Source organism: Gopherus flavomarginatus, chromosome 3 (genome assembly GCF_025201925.1).
Source record: "Gopherus flavomarginatus isolate rGopFla2 chromosome 3, rGopFla2.mat.asm, whole genome shotgun sequence".
Taxonomy (NCBI): domain Eukaryota; kingdom Metazoa; phylum Chordata; order Testudines; family Testudinidae; genus Gopherus; species Gopherus flavomarginatus.
The window spans coordinates 128,595,713-128,613,737 of NC_066619.1; the positions used below are offsets into that span (position 1 = coordinate 128,595,713).

Sequence of the window (18,025 nt, forward strand, 5' to 3'; positions counted from 1 at the left end):
ACCACCTTCTTAAAACAACAACATTTATTAGCAAATGGATCAAAGCATTAGAGAAAATGATTTTGAAACAAAAGGCCTACACGCATCTTTAGTCTCCTCCAATCTTATGCTTCACGACAAGCTATATTAGATGGGCTTTCCATGAAAGCTACAGAAAACAAACAACATTTATATTCTCTTAAGAATTCCAGGAACTCTTGGGACCCAGGCTGGTCATTGTTTGTGTCTAAATGTCTGTCCCAATCTGTTTTCTCTCTTTAAGAGAAGCTGGGATTTTCTTCAACTCCACACTCCCTGTGAGAGTCACCGGCCCCCAATTACCACACTGCTTATGGGTCTGTTACAGGCCACGGTGTGAAGTCTTCCTTTGCTTGAAATTGTTTTTTCATGACTGGCCAGCACAGACATCTCGGAGAATAACCTCATCATGGTGACTCCATTGTTTGGCAGCTAGGCCCATTCAGCCTCCCTGGCTTGCAATCACAGGTCTTCTGACTGTACCCACCTGTGTGTGGAAGGAAGTGTGTTGAAACAGTGTAAACCCCAGATATTTGAAAACGTCTCAGAAATCCTAAACACAAGCCACATTACAAGGTACAGATTCATTGCTGAGCATCCCCACATTCGTCACAACTGGAAATAACAGAACCAAAGAAGAAAGCTTGCTACTTCCCCCACACTGGCTGTTCGTCGACCACCCTCTCGTCTCAATTCTCTCTCTCTCTGCCATAGATACTGAAAGTAACTTCAACTGCACAAAATGCACCAATAAGTCTTCTTCTTTCCTCCTCAAGCATGACATACAAACAACTTTCATACAAGCACAGACCACAAAATATATCCAAGAAACATCACCAGGTGAAAAACTCCTGTTTAGAACAGTCTCCAAATGTGAAACACCACTCAACTCTCATTGGCAGGCATCTCTGAAGCATATTATATATTCACAGAGGCCTTATCCTCACTGTTGACAGCATGTCAAAGAACACATTTAACTTCAAAGCATGCAAAACAGCTCACTTCAAAGTCAAAATCAAGCAAACTGTTCTTCCTCTAAGCCCAAATATACTGCGGCTGGGGATCTCTTAGATAAAGGAAAATAAAGTTTTTAGTGTAAATGGCCCACATATTGGAAACCTGAAGACACTGAGTAAGTTATAGGACAGAATAATGAGACCATCACTTTTGATGCCGGCACTAAATAGTTTATATACATTTCTATTGGTCTGAACTACTGACTATGAAAACAATTACCCAATTCTTTGACTTAACATTAACTCACCGCTACAAAGGGTAGTGCCTCAGATGTATGCAGATAACAGAACTTCCATATACAAAAGCTACTGAGTTTATTTTTTTGTCAATCAATGTTTAGCTTAAGTGGAATTCTCACGGAAAGAGTATTGGAAATATTCAGCCAGGGAGAGTCACAGTAGGCAAAGAACTATTAGGATTTCTGAACTTTTCCTGGGCTTGCTTACCGCTGGGGAGAATTTGAGTTTGCTGCTTAATAAGAGCTGCATTGGCAGGTGCAGAGCTTTCAGAGCTCAGTAGGAACATGGGTATATTCACACTAACATGACTATTAAGCTATGTCTGTGAGGCTCTGGGAATTCCACAACCAACCTCAAATAGTTTCTACTATTGTTCTGCAGATTAGCAATTGTGTTTTGGGATGCTCGTTTCTTTATGGTTTATTCCTCCTACATTTCCAGTGTTTAGTTTTCTATGACTCACAGTCAAACCTAATTTAGTTCCATCAGTTCAGACTAGCACAAAATTCATGGATATTAAAGGTCATGATCAAAGAATTTATTTTTATGTCCAAAATCAACGCCAAAGACAATCTGAATAACTACAAATATAATATATTATACACAACGCAATACAAAACAAACTTATAAAACAAGTTTTGCAACAGCATAGTTCAAAAGGTCACATTCACAACAGATACTGATGGCGGTGCCTTTATCCATTCCTGAAATGAGGTATATGTGCGCATCACTCTTCCTGTGCACCTGAGCAACTCTCTCACCACGTAGATGCTTATTACAAACATTAGACTAGTGTGCAGATTAGCGTTCCTATGCATTTTTGTGTAGGGCATGGCTCAGGGGTCACAGCTGGCAAAGACAGTTGGTCATCACTTAACTATTCCAGCAAGTTACAAGAGGGGCAGCGTGGAACATATAACTACACTATTGGGAAAGACATCAGTTGGTTTCTAGCACTGTTAATTTCTCTCTAGATGCCTGGAATACTTGCCAATACTGCAGTGTGCTGGACTAACCAGAAACACCCATGCATAAATCACTGGTCTGTAGGTGCGTTTTCAAGCAACCAACAAAGCAAAGTCATGGAGAAATGATAGATGAACTAACAATGAGAATAAGGAGATTTATAGTGCTTGCTGACAGCAAAATTAGTGCTAAACTTAGAAGTTTATTTATTCACTTTTTAGTGACACACGTGAACAAAGTGACCTTTCCGAGACAGATTTCTCCTACTGGTATTTGAACGGCCAATCAATGGCAAAACTATGTAGTGGGCCTCATCTCCTCAGGACGATTACACGTCACTACCATTAGTGCAAGTGCAGGAACAGACCACTACGTGGTTTAGAACCAGAGTTCCTTACAATTCCTAGCAAAATGGCAGAAATATTAAACCTTTTGCCTCTCTCAATATGAAGAAAACACCACATACAATTCTGAAAATATACATTACTGTATGAAGATGCTGCAAAGAAATTCACCTACGTTTTTATATGCTTTGTAGTTTACTAGTGTATCTAGATCACGGGTTCTCAAACTGGGGGTCGGGACCCCTCAGGGGGTCGCGAGGTTATTACATGGGCGGTCGCGAGCTGTCAGCCTCCACCCCAAACCCTGCTTTGCCTCCAGCATTTATTATAATAATAGGAGATATACCTATGTCCTAGAACTGGAAGGGACCTCGAAAAGTCATTGACTCCAGCCCCCTGCCTTCACTAGGCAGGACCAAGTACTGATTTTTGCCCCAGATCCTTAAGTGGCCCCCTCAAGGATTGAACTCACAACCCTGGGTTTAGCAGACCAATGCTCAAACCACTGAGCTATCCCTCCCGCCAATGGCGTTAAATATATAAAAAAGTGTTTTTAGTTTATAAGGGGAGGGGGATTGTTGCACTCAGAGGCTTGCTATTTGAAAGGGGTCACCAGTACAAAAGTTTGAGAACCGTTGATCTAGATTTACCTTGAGATTCATTTAAACCTAGAACAGTAAATCCTTTTGAGGAGTTCCTACATAATCCCTGACGATCTTAAACAGTTAGGGAAGAAACCGCTAAAACCACCCAGAAAGCAACCAAAAATTAGATCAGCTCTTTGAAGGCAAATTTACCTCTGGTTCATGAACTAACACTCTCTGGAGTGGCATTTTAGCTAGCCTAAGACCTTTTTCTAACTTTCAACCAGAGAGAAAACAGACTATTAGTATCTGTCAATCATTAACAATTAAAACAAAATAAGGATTTGGGCAGGTTGGTTTTTTTTGATTTAACGTTTGTTAATTGTGTCCAACAGAAGGTTGGACTCCAATATGACTCTGCACAGCAACATTAGCAGATAAGGAATAAATCTGATACCATGTACAGTGTGGCAAATATATCCATATGTACAAATGCACGAAGAGTCCGAAGCACCTAAAATAACCTCCTCCATACAACAGAAGTCACTTTATTTGCTAATGAATAGAGTGCCATGTATTTGGCACAAACATTTTACCAATTTAAGAAGTTTTGTATTTAGTGTAACATTTTGTGCAGTGCTAGTGTTGGATTCAAGCAAAAAAAATGGTATTCATTTCAGGGGGAAGATACATTATAGAACTATATATAGGGGATTGTTTCGGTATATGCAGTATTGTATAGTACCGTTGTATTGTACTAGCTAGTCCTTTAGGTTCTTGGGGAAAAATGGACAAACTTTCAGCCTGAGAGAATTTGAGTTAGTTTTTTTTTTTTGCTTTTATTAACAAGCATATAATATTAATTGGCAAAACACTGAATACAAGCTTCACTATCATAAAATCAAAACATTAAGCAATAATCCCAAAAGGCTTATTCAGACAAAAACTAGCCACCAATAGTACAAAAATTACACAGCAACACAAAGCATAAAAAATGTAAACTTTCAAATGAAACTAAGTCAAAAATATGATTTTATACTGTGATAGTTTCAGTATCTTTATATACCACATATTGAGGATAAAGGCTTAGTGGTTGCACTGGCTTATTGTCCCTTAACCCTAAATTAATCTTGTTCCAGAAAAAAAGAAGTTTCCTTTTGTCCAGTTAAATCATTTGGATGTTAAGGATTATATTAAACCAATGTTGTAAGTTAAAAGGACTTGTGCAGGCATGCCGCTAAGTAACTCTGCTCCTGTGAATAATCCCACTGATTTAAATGGAACCATCCATACGAGTAAAGTTACAACGTTCGGATTTGCAGTATTGGACCTTTACGCCCCAGTCCTACAATCTGCTCTGGGGCAGGCCACATTGACTTCAACTAGATTCCGTGAGGGCAGAAGGATCTACTAGGTGGATCAGATTGCAGGACTCAAGCTTAAGTTTGTACATGAGCAAATTCAAACTCAATACTATTAAAAAAAATTAAAAATGTGGGCTTACCATGAGGAGCAAGTTTCCAGAAAATCTGTACCTAAACTCCACTTTCATCAAAGCGCAGAATCAAAGGGCAGTTCAAAGCTAAATTATGCACCTTAAAATAAATGTTCTCTCTGCACCTGGTACCTAAGGAAATGTTAAGTGAACCTCTCCATTATAGTTAAGTCACGCAAAAATTCTAGCCTATACGACGGGATTTTTTATTTTCTTTAACTTTGACGCAGAGGAACAAATACGTAGGTTGCTTTAAAACTTCCAGTGAAGCATCCAAACTGAAGTGATTACCTGAGGAAATACAGCAACTGGATTTTTCTGTAGAGTACAGTTTAAGCTGTCTGCATTAAATGCATTTCTTAAGTACGGATTACAATATAATTTATCAAAGACTCATCTATTGATGTACAAACTGGTTGGCTTTTTCCTATTACACTTATCTCAATGGTAAGATTCAAATAATTGTAAGACAGGGTAGCTATACCTCTACATTTACCATTCATTGGGGAGGCGGGGGGGGGGGGGAGGGAGTCCAATGACTCTCCTAAGACTAATTATGCTGTTATGAAGACAATAGAGCCAGATAAGCTTTCAAAGGCTCAGAGCCTATAGGAAAAAATAGCACCATCATAGTTGTAGTCTGATATTTCATATGGTCCCATATCCCCAGAGGTTATAGTGTTGTGTGTAGTATTGCACAACCAATAAAAAATAAATATTCCCAGGTTAGATGGTACACAAAGATACCAGACGTAACAATGGCACAAAAACAATTTCAGATAGGCTGCAAGTCTTGCAGATTGCTTCCACAATTCACATTAATGTTTCTTGCCAGATCATTTATTTTAAAATATTGCTGACAGGTAGTTCTTGCACTTACACACAATTTTAAAACCCCAAACTTCACTTCAAAATAATAATTAAAAAAAAACCCAAAAATTAAAAATAAAAAAAAAACAATAAAAACCCATTTGAATGTACATTTTAAAAATCCCACCTACATTCCTTCTCAATTTAGCGGTAAGTAGATGCTACATTTACAATTTAAACATATGCCTTATAAATGCATGTTTCAAACCTATTGCACAGAAGCATAAGTAATGCTCTTCATCCATACAAAAAACATCAAATAAAAACTACTCAAACTCAAAGTAAAAGGAAGAAGCTTGTAAAAACATCTCACAATTTCATTTTATATGCCCGTAAATAAAGCTGGACCATTGAAACCAAAATACTTGGATGGTAAAATAAGATAGAAGGCTTAAAATAGAATAAATAATTTTATAAAGTTAATTTTTTTTTAAAACCCCCAAATCTTATTTAAATTCAATATTATATATTCTATCTGAATTATCTATTTTAAATGAAAACTATATCTAGTGAGACTATGAGCCTGGGTAATTAGTCTCATTGCTGCTGAGGATAATGCAACAAGATACTTGTACTGCAATTACTTACCAGCGTAAGCAGTTGTGAAAACTACTTCACAGTAACTCCATCTTCACTAAAACCAAAATAAACTGAACATGACCAAGTAGGACCAAGAGATATCTAAGCTGAGTCTGGCTTTCAGACGTTAAACAATATTTTAAAAAAATCAATAGTTATTTTTCCCCCAATATAGTTTTGACATTAAATCAACTGTCTCAGGCTTCACAGAAGTAAAACAGAAATTTCAGAAATAGAATCCTTAAGGTCTCACACTGACTGTTGAATTGAATTGGATGCTACTCTTTCTACAAAGCTAAAATCAAACCAACTGGTGCAGCAAACCCCTATGGGAAATAGTTTCTGTAGTGAAGATATTCTGACATGATGCAATTTAGAAAAATAGGTATTTTTACCACTGAGGTTTTATCAGGTTAATACATTTAAAAAAGCAGAGTTACACACAATTATGAGCTATAACCACTGTTGGTGTTAATACAGGCTTCAGATTTATGTATCTATACAGATATCAACTGATATTTAAATATATTGATATAGCACCATAGCAAATTCAAGTGATTCCAAAGATAGCTACAAACTTACAAATATATATTCTGTACTGTAGATTGCTACAGTGAGAGTTAGAACTGAATGGCAGAGGGGTTTTTGAATGTGCATGTTCATACTGTTTAATAGCTCCTCAGTTTTATTACACAGGAAATATTCAAATTCTGATGTATTTCAATGGCACTGCAGTAACATCTGGTTTTACAAAATGCTGCTGCAGTGCATATTCTGAGGTAGACACATCGTGTATATATATTTATTAAACCCTTAGATGCAAATTAATCAGATTGATTAGGATAGGGTCACTTGGCTGAAGTTCCCTTACACACCCCACAATGCGGACAACTGATTAACAGTTCCACAAAGTCCTGGTAAATCAATTGACGTGTAGAGTCACATCACCTAGGTTCATTTTGTGAAAAGCTCACAAAGGGCCAGTTGATAAAACTAAACTACTGAAGTCTCCCCTTTCCTCTTCTGACATTTGTATATTTTTCTTCAAGTTACATGTAGATAAAAGTAGAATTGCAGATAGGTGCATACACGAACAGAAAGACCAAACCAGAGCTAAATTCTATTCCCCCACCCTCCAATGCCGAAATACTCCAGGCCTAGATGTGAAGTCATCCTGCCTGGCCCAAGGAGCCCTCAGTACCTTTACATCTCTCACGCCCTAGATTTGCAGAGATGGCACTCCTACTAGTCCAGTAGATTTCCCTTGTTTCTCCATTTGCACCCATTCTGATTTCCTCCACATTCACCTCTATGATTATGAATAAAAATAAAAGAATGCAGCTTTATAATGCTGTTTGAAATATATACAGGTGAGACTGTGTTCCCTCTCACAAATGTGGCAGTAGGAAAGGTAAGGGAGGAGCAATTGGAGGAACGGAAGGCTCCAGCTAAGAATGTGTAAGGAGGCACACAGGAACATGCTGTTTTGGGGAGGGGGTGGATTTCTTTCAGACCTAGGAGAAAAGAGAATGTACATGTTTGGATAAGCCAGTATTTTTCATGATTTACTTTCTGATGTTGAATCTAATTTTAAATAATGATTTTTTGCAGGACAGAGGAGCACAACTGGATGGAGTAGGGTGATGCCAACAGGCATAATGCTTATGTTACCCAGTGACATGCGTCTTATGGAGGAATAAAAGGGTTTAATAATATGTATACAAAACTGGTGTTTTCAGCTGACAGAGTAACTTTCCCTCCTGAGCGTTTAAAAAGAAAGTAATAACCTCCAGCTGCCAGTGTGTCATACTGCATGCACACCCTCTTTTCAGTATCTTACAATCCCTGTGCCAGTCAAACATTTTAACATTTCATATTTTTATTATATGTTATACAGTATATTGCTTGCAGAAATCACTTTCAACCAGTATTAACAGTTTTTATAAGTCACCTATTTTTAAAATGCTTTCAAGATTTTTTTTTTATTATTTTTTTTTTTAAGTTAACACCCCTCTAAGCATTATCTGAGCGCGGACTTGATGACATACATAGAGTAGCGTCTGGCATCTCTCAAGGCTGAACACAAAAGCTAGATTAATAGGATTTTAAGACCAGAAGGTGCCACTACGATCGAATCTGACCTCCAAGATAGCTAATGATTGCACTAAAGAAAACAATGGCTTCTTAAGGAAACCATTAAAGGAAATCTAGAACTGGTCAGTAAGTAACAATTGAATTTTTAAACCAGTGACATGGAAACTTGTGTAATTTTCTATGGGGTATGTTTCCCAAAATAAAAATGCTTTAACCACTAGTTACAAATTTAGCAAAAAAAAAAAAACATTCTCCCTAAAGAAAAAATAGATTTCTGCAAGCCTCTACTGTATAAGACAAGTCTACCTTAAAATTCATAAATTTAGCACTTTGAGTACTCTTCTGTTATGATCGGATGCAATTTATGCCACAGCAAAATATTGGGCCATGTTAAAAAAGTAAATGCATTTTCATTAGCCTCATCAAAACATGCAGAGGATGCCAAAACATGAATGAAATATAAAATGAGATCAAGCATTGTGTGAAACTCATGGAGTTTTCAGATGCCTAGATTTTTAGGAAGTTTTTAATGCAGCATAAATATCACCAGTCTCTATAATCATAAGGTATGTTCAATGCTCTTCAAAGGGCTCAATGAAAGCCAAAGTAACTGAGGCATACTATGTAGGACAGAAACACTTTGCAGAATAGATCAAAATAAGCTTCAGAAGTTTCAAAAGATGGAAAGTAACTAAAGGTAATTTTGGTGTCAAAAACAACCTTTTAAATCACCCCCACAACATTTTAACTTAGATTATCGTAACTGCAGCAAAGAGATGAATCAAGTTGAGCTACATGGAACTGTGAAGTGTTTTCAGGATCTGTAAACTTAGTGCTGGTAGTGTCCTCTTGTGATTTATTTCTTTCGTACAAAAAAAGTATAAATATTTTCTGTCCAGAAATCTGGGCAACACGTCCCCAGAAGAAATATTCAGAAGGTTGGTTGCCTGTGAGAGCACTACAGTCTTCCAAAAAATTCTGCTGGTTCGTGTCACGTGAGTTAAGTGATGCACTAAGAAGGTGCCTGATGATAGTCTCTGCAAAAAACGCTGTCCAGAAGGACAATAAAGGTCTCTTACAGCAAGTCCATTTTGGGTCTGTAATGTAGCAGGAGAGGTGCTTTCTGCAAGATAAAATAATGAGCTAATGTAAGAAGTAAAAGCAAAATGAATCCTCCCATGTGATAGGTAATCAACTCATCAAAATATGTTATTGATTTATATTTTAAGGCCAGAAGGAAGTGACCGTGTATCATCTAGTCTGACTTTATGTATAACAGATCACAGAAGTTCACCTAGTTAGCTGTACATTGAGCCTAACTATAACATCCAGTCTGCTTTGAAGAGAAGAGATGGAGAAGCCACCACTCAACCTTTAGAACAAACTACCAAGGTAACTACCTTCATTGCTAAAAATTTGTCTTATTTCTAATTTGAATGTGTCTCACCAACTTCCAGCCAATAATTCTTGTTATGTCATTCTCTGCTAGCTTAGAAAGCCTTTTAGTACTCAGCAATTTCTACCCAGGAAGGTACTTTTACACTATAATCAAGTTACCTATCAATACTATTTTTGATAAGCTAAACAGATTGAGCTCTAAGTCTCACCATAAGGTATTTTTTCCAATCTTCAAATCGTTTTAATAGCTTTTCTCTTCACTCTCTCCAATTTTTCAACATCTTTTTTAAAAGGTAGACACTAGAATTGGACCCAGTATTCCAGTATCAGTCTCACTGATGCCACATATAGAAGTTATTTCCCTATTCCAGTTCATTACTCCCCTTTTTATATGGCCAAGGATCACATCCACAGTATCACATTCAGAGCACATGCTGAGCTGCTTGTCCACCACTATGACCCCATAATCATTTTCAGAGTTACTGCTGTCTAAGATACAGTCCCCCATTCTGTAGGTCTGGCCTGCATTCCCTCTTCCTAGATGTATCACACTGCCTTTGACAAAAATAATTTGTTTGAACGGGCCCAGCTTAGCAAGTGATCTAGATCATTCTGCACGACTGCTCTGGCCTCATCTTTATTTAGCACCTGGCCAATCTGTGTCATTTGCAAATTTTATATTCACTGTCAGATCGTTGATAAAAATACCAAATAGCATAGGTCTAGCACTGATCACTGGGGAACCCCACTAAAAACACCCCACTCAATGAGTATTACCTATTGACCATTACTTTGAGATGTCAGTCAACTAATCTATTTATGGGTGTTTTATTGATATTGTATAGTTTTGATTTTCAAAACCAGAATGCTGTGAAGTACTAAGCTGAACCACTTACAAAAGTGTAAGAATATTACATCTACGCAACTACCTTTATTAACCAAATCTGTAATTGTCAAAAAACAAAATCAGGCTTAACAAGCCATTTTCCATAAAACCATATTGGCTGGCATTAATTATTTGCCCATCCTTCAGTTCTATATTGTTTGAATCCTGTATCAGCTTCTCCATTATTTTGCCTGGGACTGATGTCAGGCTATTTACTCATGTCATCCTGCTTGCCCTTTGCTAATGTTGTGCCCATATGCATAGTTTCAGGCCAGAAGGGATCATGAGATCTTTTAGTCTGACCTCCTGCATATCACAGGCCATTAGTTTTCACCTTTTTCTATTAAGGCCAAAGACTTTAGTTAGACCAAAGCATTCCAGACCTCAGAAAACTAAACTACTGTGTGTCACAGGGAGAGAACATGAGACACCAAGGTGCCACCAATGCCTGAAGCCTCTGCAATGACAAGGAATGGATTTGGTGAGTCATTCCCAGATGATCCCAGCAGGCAAACCACATCCTGCTGCAGAGGAAGGCAAAAAAAAACCCCAAGTCCCAGCCAATCTGACCTACGGGAATATTCTTTCCCATCCCCAAATCCAGCGATCAGTTTGTGAGCAAGACACCAGCTGGGCATCGAGAAAGAACTGTCTGAACCACCTCAGAGCAATGGCCAACCACCCAGTGTCCCATCTCCAGTTGTGGAGAAACTCTTCCCATCTTCTGGAATTTCCCCATTATTCCAAGGACTCCTAGGTGCTATGGTAATATGAATAATAAACAGCACTAGCAATCCAGAGATGTCCTGAACCAACCCTTTTAGGGCTCTTGAGTGCACATTATCTGGGCCTGCTGGATGACCTTTGGTAAGTCACTTCATCGCCATGTGCCTCAGTTTCCCCATCTATAAAATGGGGATAATGTTTCTTATCTGATTTGTAAACCACTGAGATCTACTGATAAAAAAGCACTATATAAGAACTAATTATCATCATCATCCCTAATGTCCTCAATTCCTAATGGACTGAAAAGTAGTTCATCATCACATAACACAAGTATATCATCTTGCTTCTTTCCAAATACAGAACTATACATTGATCACTTTTACCTTTTCTGCATTAACATTTGCACCAGCTCCATACAGTAAAGAGGCTATATCACTGTTAGATTTTCTCTTTTTCCTGATTTATCTGAAAAACCTACTGTCCTTAGCCTTGCCAGCCATGGATATTTTCCTGTTGTCTTTAGCGTTCCCTTTCCAATTTTTTACACTTCATAACTACTAATTTATATTCATAACTATCTACTTGCCCTCTTTCCCCAGTTGTTATATATTGTTCTTTATTTCTAGTTGTTGCCTTCACTTTGCCCCTGAACCAGGATGGACTTTTAACCAATTTTTTAGCCAGTTTTAAAGTTACTGCAGGTATAAAACTGTATACGACAGATATTTTATGAATTCTGTTCTATAACCAGGTTAATGAGTTAATTTTAATTCTAAATATGAGTGAATTCATGAAAAAGCAGTTGTGTCGTACCTTAAATCTCCATCTAGTGACAACTACAAATTTGAGCGTATGGTCCTTGCCAAGAATTTCTTCATTGCATAATATATCCAGCTGATTGAAAAGGAAGAGACACTTAAATTCATTAAGGGACACATAGAACACACTTCTAAGACAAGACAATGCACATGGATAAAAGTCATGTTAAACATGTCCAGAATCATCTGAAGACAATGGAAAAATCCTAACCCTTGCCATAGTGTGGGAGTTGGAGACACAAGGTGGGTGGGATAATATATTTTATTGAATCAACTTCTGTTGGTGAGAGAGACGAGCTTTTGAGCTTTCACCTTGAAGTGGCTTTCACCTTGAATGGTCCCTTGAAATGTGTGTTAACTACTCATGCTAAACAATCTGTTCCACCTTGTACTCTGAGTGACAGCTAAATACACTTCCCAGACTTCAAGAAGAGCTCTGTGTGAGATCGAAAGCTTGTCTTTCTCACCAACAGTTGCCATAAAAGATATTCCCTCACCTGCCTTGTCTCTCTAGGCATTATATGGCAGATGACAATCTGGGATGTAAGCAGTATTTTTAATGTCTGGTCTCTCCCTCACAGGGACAATGTTTTATATAAATTAACACTGGCTACAGTAGCTTTTTGCAGATTTGAAAACTAACATTTTAGTAAAAAGGTGCTAGAACCAGTATGAGTCTCTGTGATAATTTAGATAATTTAAGTGTGTAATCACTTCAGTCCTTAAGTCTATTCTTCACTTGGGACAGGGATGCAACTTCCCTTTGTGAGAAAGGACAGTTACCTGTTCCAAAACTGGCATTCTTCGAGATGTGTTGCTCATGTCTATTCCACAGCAGGTGTGTGTGCTCGCCACGTGCACTGGTGCCGGAAGTTTTTCCCTTAGCAGCACCTGTATTGGGGTAGCACTGCTGCGGCACCTGGAGTGGCACCTGTATATCACGCTATAAGGGGACTGCGTCCCCCCACCCTCGGTTCCTTCTTGCCGGACAACTCTGACAGTGGGGAAGGAGGGCGGGGTGTGAAATAGACATGAGCAACGCATCTCGAAGAATGCCAGTTACGGAACAGGTAACTATTCTTTCTTCTTCGAGTGATTGCTCATGTGTATTCCACAGTAGGTGATTCGAAGCAATATCTGTTGGAGGTGGGTAGGAGTTCACGATAGCCCGGGATGGAGTACCGCCCTGCCAAACCCAGCGTCATCCCTAGTTTGAAGAGACAATCGCATAATGCGAAATGAACGTGTGAACTGAGGCCCAAGTGGCCGCCCTACAAATGTCTTGGATAGGGACATGGGCTACATAGGCAGCTGATGAGGCCTGAGCCCTCGTTGAGTGCACCCTAACAATAGGTGGCAGGGGAACCCCTGCCAGATCACAGCACATGCGTATACACAAGGTAATCCAGCAGGAAAGATGCTGGGTGGAGACTGGTTGCCCCTTCACCCGCTCAGCCAAGGCAACAAAAAGCTGCGAGGATTTCCGTAATGGTTTGGCCCAATCCAAGTAAAAGGTCAGCGCTCTACGTACATCGAGCATGTGGAGGAATGGGGCTTAGGACAGAGCACAGGAAGAAAGATGCTCTGATCCACATGGAAGGCGGAGACCACCTTCGGGAGGAATGCCGGGTGTGGGCGAAGCTGGACTGTATCCCTGTGGAAGACCGTACAGGGGGGTTCCGAGGTCAAGGCCCTGAGTTCTGAGACACAGCGGGCTGACGTGATTATCACAAGAAAGGCTACCTTCCATGAGGGGTGAGACCAGGAATATGTGGCCAGGGGTTCAAAGGGAGGACCTGTGAGTCAGGACAAACCCAGGTTCAGGTCCCACTGCGGCACAGGGGGTCTCGCGTACGGGAATGAACAGTCAAGGCCCCTAAGGAAATGGGAGGTCAACGAGCGGGAGAAGACCAAGTGCCCTTGCATTGGCAGGTGGAAGGTCGATATGGCTGCCAAGTGTACCCTGACAGAGGCGGATGCCAGTCCTTGGGTCCTAAGGGACAGGAGGTAGTCCAGGATAAGCTGGAGAGGTGCAAAGGAAGGAGAGACTACCCGCGCACTCACTCACTTGGAGAACCTGGACCACTTTGCCATGTACGTCCGGCGTGTGGACAGTTTCCTACTTTCCAGGAGGACCCGCCTTACCTGCTCTGAACATCTGCCCTCCTTCTCATCTAGCTACAGAGCAACCACGCTGTCAGATGGAGTGCTGCTAGGTTAGGATGGAGAAGGCGGTCCTTATCCTGGGAGAGGAGGTCCAGGCAAAGTGGCAGCATCCTCGTGGGGGCAGGGGGCGCCAAGAGGCGAAGGAGGGTCCCGTACCAGTGTTGGCAAGCCCACACTGGGGCTATGAGGATGACTTTCACTTTGCCTGCTTTTACTTTCTGCAGGACTTTGTCAGCGAGAGGGAACGGTGGGAAAGTGTAAAGGAGCTGGTCCAACCAATGAAGGAGGAACGCATCAGCGATCACGCCCTTCCCCACTCCTCCCCTGGAGCAGAACTGGGGGCAACGCCAGTTCTGAAGGGTTGCAAAGACGTCGATCTGGGGAACTCCCCACTCTCGGAAGAGCCGGTGAGTGACCTCTAAGTGGAGAGGCCACTCTTACTGGGGGGAGAAAACCCTGCTGAGGCGATCCGCTTGTGTAATGCAGTCGCCCGGGAGGTATACGGCCCTCAGAGAGAGATCATGGGTTATACAGAACTCCCATAGGCTCAGGGCTTCCCGACAGAGGGCTAGGGAGCGAGTCCCACCTTGCCTGTTGATGTAGTACATGGCGGAGGTGTTGTCCGTGAGGACCCTGACCACCTTGCCACAAAGGTGCGTGTGGAAGACCACGCACACGAACCGTACTGCTCTGAGCTCTTTGACATTTATGTGAAGGGACAAGTCTGGGATTGACCACATCCCCTGAGTTTGCACATTCCGTGTGGGCTCCCCAACCCAGGTCCAACGCATCAGTCACCAGGTCCATAGATGGGTTGACATCCCGAAAGGGAACCCCTTGCAGCATGTTGCTTGGATAAGACCACCATTGAAAGGAAGCCAGGATCGGGGACAGAACGGTGAGAACCTTGTCAAGCCCGTTCTGGGCCTGAGAGAATTGGGAGGCTAGCCAGAGTTGGAGGGGCCTCATTCGGTGCCTGGCATGGTGGACCACGTACGTACATGCCGCCACGTGCCCTAGAATTCAAAGGCACACCCTTGCCGTTGTCACCGGAAAAGCCGTGACCGAGGTGATGAAATCTCTTAGGGTCTCGAACCTATCCAGGGGTAAGAGAGACTGTGGCCCTCGAGCAGTCCAGCAGTGCCCCAATGAACTCTATGTGCTGAACTGGAACTAAGGTTGATTTGGTCTCTTTCACCACTAGGCCGAGACTGGCGCATGTCGACAGGAGCAGCTTCACGTGGATCTTTACCTCGGAACGAGAGTCTCCCTTGAGAAGCCAGTCGTCCAGGCAAGGAAAAATCTGTACCCTCTCCCGCCTGAGGTAGGCCACTACCACAGCCATACACTTGGTGAAAACCCTAGGTGCTGTGAATAGGCCAAACTGAAGGACCGCAAACTGGTAGTGGTCCTAGGAAGCGCCTGTGCCCCTCAAAAATATGGATGTGAAAGTACATGTCCTGGAGGTCCAGAGCCACATACCAGTCCCCCAGGTCCAGGGAGAAGTTAATAGAGGCCAAGGAAACCATGCTGAACTTGGAGTGGGCTAGAAAATGGTTTAGGCTCCACAGGCCCAGGATGGGCCTGAGGCCCCCTTTGGCCTTCGAGATCAGGAAGTACCAGGAGTAGAATCCCTTACCCGGGAAATCTACTGGTACTCTTTCCACTGCCCCCAGGTGCAGGAGACAGTCCACCTCCTGCCCTAGGAGGTGGGTATGCTCCGGGTCCCTGGGGCCTACAGGGGAGGGCGGGTGATTTGGAGGAGGTGACGTAAACTGCAACCTGTAGCCCTGGGAAATGGTGCTGAGGACCCACTGGTCCAATGTGATAGAGGACCACGCCATGCAGAAGGCAAACAGTTGCAGAACACACACTGTATTAATTGGGGGGGGGTCTCTCTGGCAACTGGCCCAGTGCTCCCCGCAAATAGTCAAAACCGCCTCTTTCCCTGCCTCTTGCCCTTAGCGGACCCAGGCTGCGGGGTGGAGCAGGACTGCCACTGAGACTGGCATTTTTGGCCTCTTGGTCTCTTATACAGGGGCTCATATCTGCTCCTTGCAGGTTGAGCTGGTGGTTGTGGTTTGGCCTTATCCTTAGCAGGAGGATTGTAGAGGCCCAAGGTCTGCAGGGTAGTGCAGGAATCCTTCATCCCATGCAGACTGACATCTGTCTGGTCTGCGAAGCGCGCCTTCCCATCAAACGGGAGGTCTTGCATAAGGGTTTGGGCCTCCGTCAACAGTCCAGACAGAAGGAGCCATGACGCCCTGCGCATGGAGATCGCCAAAGCCATTGAGCGGGCTGCAGTGTCGCCTGCATCTGACAAGGCTTGCAGGGCCGCTTTTGCTGCCACCGCCCCTCTTGTACTAGTGCCTTAAAGTCCTTCCTGTCCTGGTCTGGGAGGAGAGGCTCAAACTTAGGCAGGAACTCCCATAGGTTAAAGTCATGTCTGCTCAGTAAGGCTTGGTGGTTGGCTAACCTGAGCGGGAAACTTGCCGAGGAATAAAACTTTCTATCAAAGGAGTCCAGTCATTTGGCATCCTTATTCTTGGGGGTAGATACGGGTTGGCCCTTACACTCTCTGTGGTTTACCAACTCTACCACAAGCGAGTTAGGTGCTGGGTGCGAATAAAGTTACTCATGGTCCTTGGTGGGCACAAAGCACTTCCTTTCCGCCTTCTTGGAGATTGGGGCCAAGGAGGCGGGAGTTTGCCACAGGGTGTTGGAAATGTTTGCTGCACCCTGGTGCAGGGGCAGAACCACGTAGCCCAGTGCCAAGGCAGACAACACGTTAAAGAGGGAATCGGAGGGGCCCTCCATTTCCTCGGCCTGCTGCTGAAGGCTGGATGCCACCTGCTTTAGCAGGTCTTGGCGTGCCTTAAAATCCTCCTGAGGGATTGGTGGCAGAGGTGTCGTTATGGTGTCGTCTGGTGCCAGGAAAGAGCCAGCGCAGAGCCATGGGCCTCAGTCATACGGGGGGGGTTGAGCCCCAGATCAGAGTTCAGGTGCGGGTCTGCTGACTCGTGGCCTGTCGATCTGTCTCTTAGAAGGCTGGACGAGGCTGATGGAGCCTGAAGCGCTCCGACGACCGAGCAGGCCCCCATCTGGGCGGGCATCGGCATCCATGGTGCCCACTGGCACCACTGTCCCTTCCACTGACCCAGCTGAGGGCCCGGTGGCGGTAGCTGTCCTGGCTGAGTCGCACGGGCCAATGGGTGGCTGGGTGCCGAGGCTGAGATCACCATCAAGTGCACAGTCTCACAGGAACGGCATGAGTGGCGGTGCCTGCGATGCCACCTCCCTTGGGACCTGGACCTCTTAGTCGAGGAACAGTACCCGCCCGAAGAGCTGCTTCAGTACCCATGACGGCAGCAGGGGAATTTCGAGCGCGATGTCTAGTTGAGCGGGAACTGGGACGAGAACGACAATGTCTATCCCGTCGAGACCAGCTGCGGTAGTCGCATCACGAAGGGAAACATTTCCGGCACCTCTCTCGATGCCAATGCTTGCTGGCAGGCAGCGTAGAGGGTCCACAAAACTCCCATCCGGGTCATGACTGGGACGGTCTGGTCGGCGTCAAGGGAGGGCATGAGCTGCTGGATGACCGGTCGCTGCGTGCTGAATGGTGCGGGGAATGGTACTCAGAGTGGGAACTGCGACCCGCAGGAGAGGTTTGATGGGCCCCCAATGGGGATCTGCCCCAGGACCGGGGACCCATCATTGGTTGCACGCCAGGAACCGAGAGACTCATGTCTTTTGTGGCCTGCATTGCCTCTGGCATCGACGGCATCCATACCAGTGGAGATGTGCGCACAGATGGCGCCAGGC

General features: G+C 43.1%; 1 protein-coding gene across 5 annotated transcripts in view; it reads right to left on the bottom strand.

Annotated features, from left to right (window-relative positions):
* Positions 1-2,837: 2,837 nt before the first annotated feature.
* PCGF3 (polycomb group ring finger 3) overlaps positions 2,838-18,025 on the bottom strand; it is a 107,982-nt gene continuing 92,794 nt past the window's right edge. For all 5 annotated transcript variants that reach the window (XM_050943228.1, XM_050943227.1, XM_050943226.1 and 2 more), the window contains 2 exons: positions 12,030-12,110; positions 2,838-9,329 (listed from right to left, as the gene is read on the bottom strand). In XM_050943228.1, coding sequence (XP_050799185.1) covers positions 9,282-9,329; positions 12,030-12,110 — 129 coding nt within the window. In that variant the 3' untranslated portion in view covers positions 2,838-9,281. The remainder of the gene's footprint in view (positions 9,330-12,029; positions 12,111-18,025) is intronic.